General features: G+C 35.8%; 1 protein-coding gene across 2 annotated transcripts in view; it reads right to left on the bottom strand.

Moving 5' to 3' along the window:
- Positions 1–13248, bottom strand: part of AQR (aquarius intron-binding spliceosomal factor) — a 108817-nt gene that overhangs the window by 89804 nt on the left and 5765 nt on the right. For both annotated transcript variants that reach the window (XR_003210524.2, XM_025883877.2), the window contains exons 3-4: positions 11486–11526; positions 5711–5746 (exon numbers count right to left, since the gene is read on the bottom strand). Coding sequence is in view for 1 of the 2 variants with exons in the window: in XM_025883877.2 (XP_025739662.1) it covers positions 5711–5746; positions 11486–11526 (77 nt within the window). In the remaining variant the exon portion in view is untranslated. The remainder of the gene's footprint in view (positions 1–5710; positions 5747–11485; positions 11527–13248) is intronic.

Raw genomic sequence — 13248 nt, forward strand, 5'->3', positions numbered from 1 at the left:
TTTCAGTCACAATTTTATTTATTTGTGTCCTCTTTTCTTTTTGATAAGTCTGGCTAGGGATTTATCAATGTTATTAATTCTTTCAAAGAACCAGCTCCTAGTTCGTTGATCTGTTCTCCTGTCTTATGGTTTCTACTTCATTGATTTCTGCTCTGATTATTTCTCTTCTCCTGGGTTTAGGCTTTATTTGCTGTTCTTTCTCTAGCTCCTTTAGGTGCAGGGTTAGGTTGTGTATTTGAGACCTTTCTTGTTTCTTGAGAAAGGTTTATATTGCTATATACTTTCCTCTTAACACCACCTTTGCTGCATCCCTAAGATTTTAAACAGTTGTGTTTTCATTTTCATTTGTGTCTATGAATTTTTTTTAAATTCTTCTTTAATTTCCTGGTTGACTCACTCATTCTTTAGTAGGATGCTCTTTAGCCTCCATGTATTTGAGTTCTTTCCGACTTTCCTCTTGTGATTGAGTTCTAGTTTCAAAGCATTGTGGTCTGAAAATATGCAGGGAATGATCCCAGTCTTTTGGTACCGGTTGAGACCTGATTTGTGAGCTAGGATGTGATCTATTCTGGAGAATGTTCCATGGGCACTAGCGAAGAATGTGTATTCTGTTGCTTTGGGATGGAATGTTCTGAATTTATCTGTAAAGTCCATTTGGTCCAGTGTGTCATTTAAAGCCTTTATTTTCCTGTTGATCTTTTGCTTAGATGATCTGTCCATTTCAGTGAGGGCGGTGTTAAAGTCCCCTACTACTACTGTATTGTTGTCGATGTGTTTCTTTGATTTTGTTATTAATTGGCTTATATAACTGGATGCTTCCATGTTAGGGGCATAGATATTTACAATTATTAGATCTTCTTGTTGGATAGACCCTTTAAGTAAGATATAGTGTCCTTCCTCATCTCTTATTACAGTCTTTGTTTTAAAATCTAATTTGTCTGATATAAGGACTGCCACCCCAGCTTTCTTTTGATGTCCATTAGCATGGTAAATGGTTTTCCATCCCCTCTCTTTCAATCTGGAGGTGTCTTTGGGGCTAAAATGAGGCTTTTGCAGACAGCATATCAATGGGTCTTGTTTTTTTATGCAATCTGATACCCTGTGTCTTTTGATTGGGGCATTTGGCCCATTTACATTCAGGGTAACTACTGAAAAATATGAATTTAGTGTCATTGTATTGCCTGTAAGGTGACTGTTAACTGTATATTGTCTCTATTCCTTTCTGGTCTATGTCACTTTTAGGCTCTCTCTTTGCTTAGAGGACCCCTTTCAATATTTCTTGAAGGCTGGTTTGGTGTTTGCAAATTCTCTTAGTTTTTGTTTGTGCTGGAAGCTTTTTCTCTCTCCTTCTATTTTCAAGGAGAGTCTAGCTGGATATAGTATTCTTGGCTGCATATTTTTCTCGTTTAGAGCTCTGAATATATCATGCCAATCCTTTCTGGCCTGCCAGGTCTCGGTGGATAGGTGTGCTGCAAATCTGTTTTACCAATGTAGGTTACAGACCTCTTGTCCCAAGCTGCTTTCAGGATTTTCTCTTTGTCTGAGACTTGGGAGTTTTACTATTAGATGTCGGGGTGCTGACCTATTTTTATTGATTTTGAGGGGGGTTCTCTGTGCCTCCTGGAATTTGATGCCTGTTTCCTTCCCCAAATTAGGGAAGTTCTCTGCTATATTTTGCTCCAATATACCTTCTGCCCCTCTCTCTTTCTTCTTCTTCTGGGATCCCAATTATTCTAATATCGTTTTGTCTTATGGTATCACTTATCTCTCAAATTCTGTCCTCGTGATCCTGTAGTTGTTTCTCTCTCTTTTTTTCAGCTTTTTTATTCTCCATCATTTGGTCTTCTATGTCACTAATTCTCTCTTCTGCCTCACTTATCCTAGCAGTTAGAGCCTCCATTTTTTTTTGCACCTCATTAATAGCCTTTTTGATTTCAACTTGGTTAGATTTTAGTTCTTTTATTTCCCTAGAAAGGGTTTCTCTAGTATCTTCCATGCTTTTTTCAAGCCTAGCTAGTATCTTTATAATCGTCATTCTGAACTCTAGTTCTGACATTGTACTAATGTCCGTATTGATTAGGTCTGTGGCAGTCATTACTGCCTCTTGTTCTTTTTTTTGAGGTGAGTTTTTCTATCTTGTCATTTTGTCCAGAGGAGAATAGATGAATGAGAGAAGAAAATGCTAACAGGGTAACAACAGCCCCAGAAAAATATACACTAAACAAATCAGAAGAGACCCAAAGCCGGGGGAAAAGAAAGGGAAAGAAAAAAAAAAAAGAATATGATCAAATATGATCAGGCTGGTGAATAAATCAGTGCCACATACTAGATTTTGGGCATATTTTGGTCTGTTAGAAGACACTGCCTCCCAAAATTTTAAAGAAAGAAAAACTTGTATATGTACAAAAATAAGGGTAAATACGATGAAGGGATGGAATATGATTGTAAAGATGAAAATTATAAAAGATTTTATAAAAGGAACTGATAAGAAGTTGGTTGGAAAAAGAAAGAAAAATTAAAAAAAAAAAAAGGGGAGAGAATGTGATCAGGCAGGAGATTAGAACAAAGCCATACACTAGAGATTTAGAGTATATTTTGGTATGCTAGAAGATACTGTATCCCAAAATTTTAAAGACAGAACAACTTATATATACACAAAAAATAAGGTTAACTATAATGAAGGAATAGAAAGAATATGACTCTAAAAATGAAAAACCAAAAAGATTTTAAAAAAAGGATAAGATGTTGGTTAAAAAAGGGAAAAAAATTTTAAAAAAATAGAAAAAGAAAAAAAAAGAAAATTAAAAAAATTAACTTTGAAAGACTAAAGAATCATGGGGAAAAAAGCCATGAATTCTGTGTGCAGTATTCCCCTAGCGCTGGAGTTCTGCCGTTCTCATCGATCGGTAAACTTGATCTTGGCTGGCTGGTCTTGGTGATCTTCTGGGGGAGGGGCCTGTTGCAGTGATTCTCAAATGTCTTTGCCTGAGGTGGAATTGCCCTGCCCTTGCCAGGGGCCAGGCTAAGTAATCTGCTCAGGTCTGCTCTCAGTAGCTTTTAGTTCCCTTTCCATACAGCTTTGGAGGATGAGGAAGAAAATGGTGACCTCCCAATCTCCACCCAAGAGGAGACGACACCTTGGGACCCCACTCCTCAGGAGCCCCCAGAGAAAAGCAGTCAATCACTCCTGTCTCCCCGGTCTCCCACCACACTCCATGCTCACCCGGCCTGTGACCCAGCATTTCTATCTCTGGCACACAACCCTGTTTGGAATCTCCAAACCCAGGAGATTCCTGCAGTGTGCTCCCACACTGCTCCTCCCGGGGGTGGAAGGGGAGTCTCCTGGATCTGCCGCTTGTTGGGTCCCTGCTTCCAGAAAGTGGTTGCTTCTCTGTTCAGAGAGTTGCTGCTATTCTTTTCTTCGATCTCCTGTTGAGTTTGTAGGTGTTCAGAATGGTTTGATACCTATCTGGCTGAATTCCTGGGACCAGACGAAATTTAGTCTCCTACTCCTCCGCCATCTTGCTCCTCCTCCCTAACTTAGCTATTTTTTTATCATTCAAGTTATAAGCAAGAATTACCATACTGGGGTTAAAATACTCTCAAGCACCAATTAAAAAAAAAAGCAAGGTGTTTTGTTCCCACATTAAATCACTCCACATGCATGTTACAATCACTCACATACATGTGTGCAGACCTATGTACAAACCCACAGAGTTAAGTGGTTTAGATTCTGCTACAGCACTGTAATTTTTCTACTTCTTATGCTCACATCGGTATATCCATGGGTCTATCATTCGCAATACTATAAGAACCTAGGAAACTGGATATGTGGAATTTTACTTAAAATGATGGTCAAAAGGCTCCAAGTAAGACACTGAGTGCTCTTTCATAAATAAAATGCACAAAACTTCATTTCATTCCTTTCTTACAAGTTCAAATTCCTTTTTCCTGAATTATATACTTTTAAACCTCTCTCAGCAAGTTTGTTAGTATTAATCTATCTGTCTGAAATTTATTTTATGACAGTTTAGCTGGTTATACAATTCTTTCTGGGTTGTTAGTGATTTTTTTTTTCTTGTATTGGGCTCATTCTATTATATTCTCTATTACTACAACTGAGAAATCTACACTTAATCTATGCATCCTTCCTGGAGTAATGTCTTTTTTTTCCTCCAGCAGATAAGATCTTCACTCTGTCTTTGTTAGTCTTCAGTTGCTCTACTCAGAATTATTGTACTTCCTGAATCTAAAAGACTCATGTTTCTACTGTAGAAAATTCTTAACCACCATTCTTCTAAATTGCTACTCCTCCATTCTCCCTAAATCTCTTCTGAAATTCTTATTGGACTTTATAATTTTTGCCTCTGTATCTCTGAATTTCCTTTTATATTATTCATCTCTATTTCTCTTTGCTATTATCTAATTAATTTTCTATATTCCAGTTCAATAATCCCCTCTTTAGCTGTGTCTAATCCACCACAGGCCAGGCTGTTTTATTGTGCTTTGCTTTATTCAGTTTTGCAGATGTTGCATTTTTCACAAGTTGAAGGTTTATGGCAATGCCGCATTGACCAAGTCTATTAGCACCCTTTTCTCCCGACAGTTTTTGCTAACTGTATGTCTGTCACATTTTGGTAATAAGAATTACCAAAGAATTTGACAATAAGAATATTTCAAACTTTTTGATTATATTTGTTATGGTAATCCAGGATTTATGATCACAACTTGTTGAAAGCTCAGATGATGGTTAGCATTTTTCAGCAATAAGGTATTTTTAAATTAAGGCATATAGTTTTTTTTAGACATAATGCTGTTGCACACTTAACAGACTAAAATATAGTATAAACACAACTTTTATATGCACTAGGAAATCAAAAAAATACATTTGACTTGCTTTTTTGCAGTGGTCTGGAAATGAACATGCAATATCTCCAAGGTGCCTGTATTTAATTTGTCCACTGAATTTTAAAATTTCAATAATTTTTATTTCTGTTTTCCCCAAATCTATCCATTTTTAGTATCTTGTTCCATGTTTAATTTCTTCTTTTATACCTATAATAACTTTAAACATAATGATTTGACGGTGTATATCAATTATTTAATTACCTAATTAAATAGGTAATTTAATTTAGATTACCTAAGGTCCTGGGTGGGTGGGGTAGGGATCTAATTCTGATGTCATTTCACCTTTCACTTTTGCTTACAGTTATTATCCTAACATGCTTTGTAATTAGGGAATCTGAACTCACCTTTGCCAGGGTTCTACAAGAATTTTTCTGCAATGCAACTGGAATTCATATCCTTCCAGAGTATCCTTATATTTGTTTCTGCTGGATGCCTGAGATATCACTGGCTTGTCACATCATCTTGGGTGTTATCTGAGTACATAGTAAACTCCAAACTCATTCTTAACATTTTCAGATGTGGAACTGAGGCTATGAGAATAGATGATTTGCTCAAGATGATACAGGTAGGTGGGTCGGGGATGGGTGAAATAGGTGACAGGTTTTTAGGAGTGCCCTTGTCAAGATGAGCACCGAGTAATGTATGGAGTTGCTGAATCACTATATTGCACGTGAACCTAATATAACACTGTATGTTAACTATACTAGAATAAAAAGACATGATACAGGTATCTCTATGGTATACTGACAATATAGATCTGACATCATCTTTAACCTTATCAAAGTAAAGCCTTTTAACTCACCTAAATTCCAAGAGCATTATCTTTCTGATGGCAAACCTAAAGTATAAAAATAAATAATAAAAATGTTTAAACAGAAAATATAAATATTTCAGAGTCATTAATGCAGATGCATTTTTGGAATCTTGTTTTAATACGGACCCACATATCAGAATCTTATTTTAATATGCATTGAAAAAAGCTAATTTTGCTTTTATATTTTTTCTTTGTATTTTGTCAGGGTAGTTTATTTTTAAAAAACTAAGAAAAGTTGCTTAAGTTAAATCTTATCCCACCCGTATTAACAAACACAATTAGCACCATGACATACTGAGATGTAATGCATAGGTTAATAAGGCAATTAATTTTAATGAAAACACGAATGTTCATCACAATTCATAATACTGGATCACAATTGCCAAAAGGTAGCCTATCTTAATTTCTTAAGCACTGGCCAACATTGTTTTATTTAATATTCAAAAGGAAACATTCTGAAGTCATGCCCTCCTGAAAGCACAAGGGACACATGTATCTCTATCACAAATATAGGAATCAGACTTTTCACAGGTTTCATAAGTCTTGAACTTAAGTCTACAATATGACAAAACTGTGAAATGAATATTAGATATCTCTCTTTACTAGACTGTCTTTTTAAATAGAAGTACTTTGTTTTATAAGAATAAATAATGCTGTAGCTACCAGGTATCTCTCCAAAGGCAGGTTCAAATGTCCACTAATTCAGTTTTATCATTTTGCATATTGGAAATAAAGTAGTCAGACCAGAACACTGCCGCTAGATAACAGCCACCAGCTTTGAAAATTAAATGTGTAGGCATTATGAATTTATAATACCCCAAGAGACCATTATCCTGTCGAAATACTATTCCACTGATTTCTGATCTCTTAAATAGTTTCACTAAGCAAGCACTATCACAGAACTTTAGTGAGAATAAAATATAGGTTTTTACTGTGCAAAAGCACAAAGATATAACACTGACAAGGTACTGGCTTCTACAGCCAGCCAAACCACTGAGTGGATACAACATCTTGTGTGTCAGACACACTAGGTCTCCAGCTGCAGACATGTTGGTGAAGAAAATTCAGTGTCCACTATGCACTCAACTGCATGCTTAATTTCTTCAGCCACAAAAAGGACCTCATGATGAAAGAAAGAAAAAATACCAGCTCATGGGATAGAAGATAGTATTCTGGGGGTGCCCGGGTAGCTCAGTCGGTTGAGCATCTGCCTCTTGGTTTCAGCTCAGGTCATGATCTCAGGGTCGTGGGATCAAGCCCTGTGTTGGGCTCTGCACTATGTGTGGAGCCTGCTTAAGATTCTCTCTCTCCATCTCCCTCTGCCCCTCCCCTGCCCCCTTGCTTTCTTGCTCTCTCTCCTTCCCTAAAAAAAAAAAAAATAATTAATTAAAATTAAAAAAAAAAAAGCATATTTTGGTCATGACTCAGCGTTACCCTCATAACATCTTTTAAACATCCTGGGACCCAGTTTCCTCATATTCAAAAGTGGCAAAGTAGCCAATTTATTTTTGGATGACTGGACAAGAGAAAAAGAAGTCACGATAGGTCAAGATAAAGCAAAAACACTCAATTTCTCTTCTAGCATTCTTGGTGGTATTAAATTTGGAGTTTTATTCCGTCAATAAGCTTTGCTGCTATAATTGCCACTGCTTCTTCTCTTGGGAAATAATTGTGTGAAAACATGAGGTCTGGAATTGTGGTAGCCCTCTTGCAACCAAATAGGGAAAGCCAAAAAAAAGAAAAAAAATTGTGAAAAGGCTGACAAAGCCCTCACAGTAACTTCTGAACTACCCATTTCCAGATTTATTGTAATGTAGATGATTAAAAAAACAAATAATAATAGTGAACAAAAGAAGCCAGCCACAAAAGTGTATACACCGTGTGATTCCATTTATTTAAAGTTTAAAAACAAACAAAACTTCAGTGTTCATGTTTCCATACTTACATATTAAAATGTTAAAGCAAAAGGCCATGTAAGGGCTTCTGGGATGCTAACAAATATTGGTTTTTATTACCTTGGTGGTGGTTATGAATGATAATAATTTAGAAGGCTAAACATTTCTGTTTTATGCCCTTTTCTGTGTTATGTTTCATAGTAGAGGGATTTAAACATTTTTTTAAGTTTTTACAACTTATTTAAGTAATCTCTACATGCCACGTGGGTCTCAAACTCATGACCATGAGATCAAGAGTTCCATGCTCTTCTGACTAAGCCAGCCAGGCACCTTGGGGTTTAAACATTTTAAATAAAAAGAGGGCAATGGACCCTGCACTACTTAAGAAGAGTATTGGGTAAGAGTCAAAGAACCACGGGATGCCTGGGGGGCTCAGTCGGTTAAGCGTCTGCCTTCGGCTCAGGTCATGATCCCAGGGTGCTGGGATCGAGTCCCACATCGGGCTCCCTGCTCAGCAGGGAGCCTGCTTCTCCCTCTGCCTGCCGCTCTCCCTGCTTGTGCTCTTTCTGTCTCCTTCTCTCTGACAAATAAATGAATAAAATCTTTAAAAAAAAAAAAGGAAATAAAAGAGTCAAAGAACCAGGATTTAATACCCACCTCTTCCTCTAACTACTGGGAAATATTTTGGGCTACTTAACCTCTCTGTACTGCAGTTTCCTCATCAATAAAACAAGGATAATAACAGTGACTATCACACGGTTGTTGTGAGGAAAAATGAGCTACTATACACAAAGGTGCTTAGAACAGAATCTGGTACATGGCAAACACTCAACAAATAACAGTTATGATTATTTTTAAGATGTTAAAATCATACAGATAAAAATATTAAGATATGTTTGCCAAATCTAATAATGGTAAGGACACCAAATATGAATCAATCGTGTAATAGAACACACATTACATGGCTGACTGGGCGATATGGTATTTTACTACTTTTGAGATCCTAAAAGTTATCATTTATACCATAAGAATATTAAGAACTGATTGATTTATTTCCCAGATTCCTCCTACAGAAATAGGGTTGATATGCAAAAAATGTGTATTACAAGAACCTTAATGTATAATACTAAGAGTACCTGGGGCACCTGGATGGCTCAGTCGTTAAGCGTCTGCCTTCAGCTCAGGTCCTGATCCCAGGGTACTGGGATCGAGCTCCACATCGGGCTCCCTGCGCCGCGGGAAGCCTGCTTCTCCCTCTCCCACGCCCCCTGCTTGTGTTCCCTCTCTCACTGTCTCTCTTTCTATCAAATAAATAAATAAAATCTTTAAAAAAAATACTGAGTACCTTATAGCTATAAACTGCCTATTTTGATAGCCTACAAACAAGTTAATAAATCTTCTATCAAGCCATTCCCCAATAATGAAGATGCTACCAGCACATAGCTCAGCAAAACAGCTTCCTCAGGCACTAGTCTAAAAAATAGTCATTTAAAAATATAAATATATATTATTTATCTTAGGGGATGGGAATTCAAGAGTACACTTATGATGAAAACATATATATACATTACAGTTTATGTATTATAGAAGTGCACTTAACTTTTCTGAACTTTGAGATTTGAGGGGAGAATGTATCAGTTTACTTTCATTTAAGTATTCTCAACTGTGTACAAGATGAGAAAATGACTGTTAAGAGTGCCATGATAAATCCTAGTGAGCCTGGCCAACAACAGTTACTTCCTTCAGCAATTAAAAATAATGTAGCCAAGTATATAATTTAAAAATCACTGGCAGTTTTTGGTTACTAGTTACATAAAAATTATCTTTAAGGAAGAAATATTAATAGCTAAGGTTTTGAATGAAACAAACAAAACCACAAGCAATTACTTTCCACTGGAGTAAAAGTCTGCTCTGAAGACACAGAAAACTAGTTGTGAAGGTTCAAGATAATTTTCAGATTGGTATATTCTTAATATGTAAGAAAAAAAGAATCCTAGAATTTACCTACCCACTCATCTTAAGTTTCATTAGGCAATCTCATCCATACCCATTCCCAGACCAACAAGTCATATGTTATATATCTGCTCAAATGTCGTATCTTCAGAGTATTTTTCCCTGATCATTCAATCTAAAATGGCCCTTGTCACTACCCTAAACATACTTTAATTCATAATACTACCTGCGACATTACACATCTACGTATTTCCTGTCTAGACTAGAACTACAATATAAGCTCAGTGAGTAGAGACTTTATCTGCCATGCTCACTGTTGTATCCTTAGCACTGAAATTGTGGTTGATACAAAGCAGGCTCAACTCTGTCCTCTTTTCTGAGCTCTGTATTGAGATACCCAACTGCTTATTCTACATCTCCATCTACATGGCTCTTTACTACCTAGAATTAAACATTTCCAAAAGTGGACTAACGACCTATGCCCAACTCCACCCCTAACAACAACAGCAGAAATCAGTAATGGAATCTACTAATCAATCTAAGCCAAAAACTTAGAGAAGTCACTTTTGATTTTCCCCTTTCCCTCCTCCACCACATCCAACCACCAACCATCTTGTCACTTCTATCGCAAATTGGCACACCTCTTTATCTCAATCTTCCAGGCTAGTTCAAGCCGTCATTACCTTGAACCTAACTACTATAGTACTCACCTAATTTCTTGCTTCTTACACCCTCCAAATTCTCTTTCTAAAATATCACCATCATGCTTACGTGCTTAATTGGCTTCCCATTATTCTTGAGATAAGAAACAAAATTCTTAACATGCCCTTTGGTCCTGCCTCCTTTTATGCTCACAAATCAATCATTAAAGCAAAACAACTAGCCTCTCATTTTGATGCTGCCATGGATTTGCCTTCATAATATTTAGTAAAATTAACCTTCTAGGACTCAAACACATGACAAATAACTAATCTGAGATTTTATGAGTTTTTTTTACATTTATAATCTAATGTTTCCATTTCATATTAAAACATTTAGTCAATTGGCTTTTTAAAATGCTCACTGGGCATATATGTCTACAGGTGCAGATATAGAAATATGCCAAAATACATTAAAAAAAAGATAGGATGGAATGATGTGTAGAGTATAAACTTTCTGTATTAAAAAATGGGGGGGCTGGATACATATGTACATAAATAAATTGAGGGTTAAAGGACAAGGAAGATTTCTCAAAACTTACCCCCTTCTGTATATTGTACAAAGACAATTTCTATTATTTATTTTTATTATTTTACATATATTCTATACATTGTACATAAGATATATTTTATTACTTTATAAAGTATTATTATGTATGTTTTACTTTTATATATATATATTTTTTAAAGATCTGACAGAGACACAGCGAGAGAGGGAACACAAGCAGGGGGAGTGGGAGAGGGAGAAGCAGGCTTCCCGCAGAGCAGGGAGCCCGATGTGGGGCTCAATCCCAGGACCTTGGTACCATGACCTGAGCTGAAGGCAGATGCTTAACGACTGAGTCACCCAGGCGCCCCTACTTTTATAATTTTTAAATATTTTCAAAAGAGTTATCAGAAAAATGGTAAGGAAATTAGTATTAGTGAAACTGAAATAAAATCTCCATGTTTATTCTCCCTCACATTTCTTCAAAAACAAAATAAACTTGATGGGATTTAATCCCTCTAAACTAAGCCAAAAATTAGAAAGCAAAAAAATAATTTATGGTTCTTCAGCAGCTAGATATAAAAGTTTTTCTGGCCACCATCTCCTTGATGACCAAATCAAAAAGAAATTTAAAAGTTCCAAGTTATGATCACATTTAGTTTAGAAGTGCAAAAGAGATCCAATTTGGTCCCACCTAATCCCTAGGTATGAAAATTAAACTCATTCTTACCTCGATTTGACAATCTCTTTTTCATATATATCTTCAATGACCTGTTATCAAAAATATAAAAATGTTTAACATCTCAAACAGCATTTTTTTAGATCCTAAGTTGATAGTTTCCAGTTACTGAGATTACACAAAATAAGCTGGTTTAGGATAGATATGAAATATTACTGAAATAATATTTAAGAGACTTTTATAATCTCATCACGTTCCTCAAAATGTAAAATAACAGAAAGCAAAGTAGAAGATAAATAATAAAATATATCTACATAAAAAGATTCCTAGAAACAATCACTAAAATGATGTATTCAAGGGGGCTCTGTCATGCAATGGATAGTGCACTGGACTTCTAAAATGATGTATTCATAATACTTCTAGGAAAAATAAAAATTCACAAATCAGAATATTTTTGAAAACTTAATTTTAAGGTATATGCTATCAGACTCCATTTAAGAATCATTAAGAATGTAGTTTCAAAAGCCAGACAGTAAATTAGAAGTATGAGGATATAATAGAAGCAAATTACATCCTGTTTTCCACATACATGTGATAAAGCCTCAGAATTTCAATTCTTCTGGGTTAGGGAGGCCAGAATGGTGTGATACTTCAGAATTCAGCACTGGTGTTAGAAGCCTGGTTCAAACCACCCACTTCATTGCAGAGAGCTAGAACCCTTGCCGAGGGACAGCTCGAAGGCTCACCTTCCCAATCCACAAAAAGGATCTACTAATACAAAGTATCCCACCAGATGCTATAAATAAGATACCACATGTAAAGAATTTAGTGCAAGTCCTGGCATATTGTGAGTCTTTTTTTTTTAAAGATTTTATTTTTAAATAATCCCTATACCCAACATAGGGCTCAAACTTACAACCCCAAGATAAAGAGTTGCATGCTTTACCAACTGAGCCAGCCAACTGCCCCTGTGAGTCTTTAGTAATAGTTACCAGCAGAAGACACAGCAGTGCTAGTGGCTAGTGATAACAGCAGTTAAAAAAAAAAAGTTCCTACTATAAAATTATAAAGTACTTTAATATGGTATCATATATTTTATGTAGTTATAATGTCTTTTAACTGCTCAAAGTATATTTGTCAAGGAAATGTGGGTGATATTTTTATTTTATTTTTAAAGATTTTATTTATTTATTTGAGAGAGAGATAGAGAGTACAAGCAGGGAGCAAGCAGACTCTCTACTGAGCGCAGAGCCCAAAGGGCTCGATCCCAGGACCCTGAGATCATGACCTGAGCTGAGGTCAGACACTTAACTGACTGAGCCACCCAGGCACCCCAAGTCTTGTTCAGTTTAGACAAAATTTCTGTTATTGCCTTTCTTTTTATCAAAATTCAAATTAAATACTAAAATGAAGAGCATAATCTTCAAATACCAACCTACAATAAAGTTCTTCTAAACAGGCTAAATAGCTTCATCCAGAATTACAATGATCTGGATATAATCTTTGAAAATCTCAATCTAATTAGAATCAACTCGATCTAGTAGTGTCATTAAGATATTCTTGTTATTAATGAAATATGACCCTAGGAACCCCAAGACCTAACATATACAACCACAAACACATACAAATAGCATATAAGAAGATAAAGCAACTCTACTGGTAATTAGAATTAATATATGCCATGTTTATGAATATCCTCCTGATGAATAAAAGGGATTGCTAGCAAAACAAAAATATATTCATAAATGAAACATTTAAGCTCAAATGATAAAAGAAATTTTGGGTTAAGTTCAGTTTTACTAGTGTGCCTAAAG

The sequence above is a fragment of the Callorhinus ursinus genome, unplaced genomic scaffold (assembly GCF_003265705.2).
Source record: "Callorhinus ursinus isolate GAN/ISIS: 27379988/994484 unplaced genomic scaffold, GSC_fseal_2.0 scaffold25, whole genome shotgun sequence".
Classification (NCBI taxonomy): Eukaryota; Metazoa; Chordata; class Mammalia; order Carnivora; family Otariidae; genus Callorhinus; species Callorhinus ursinus.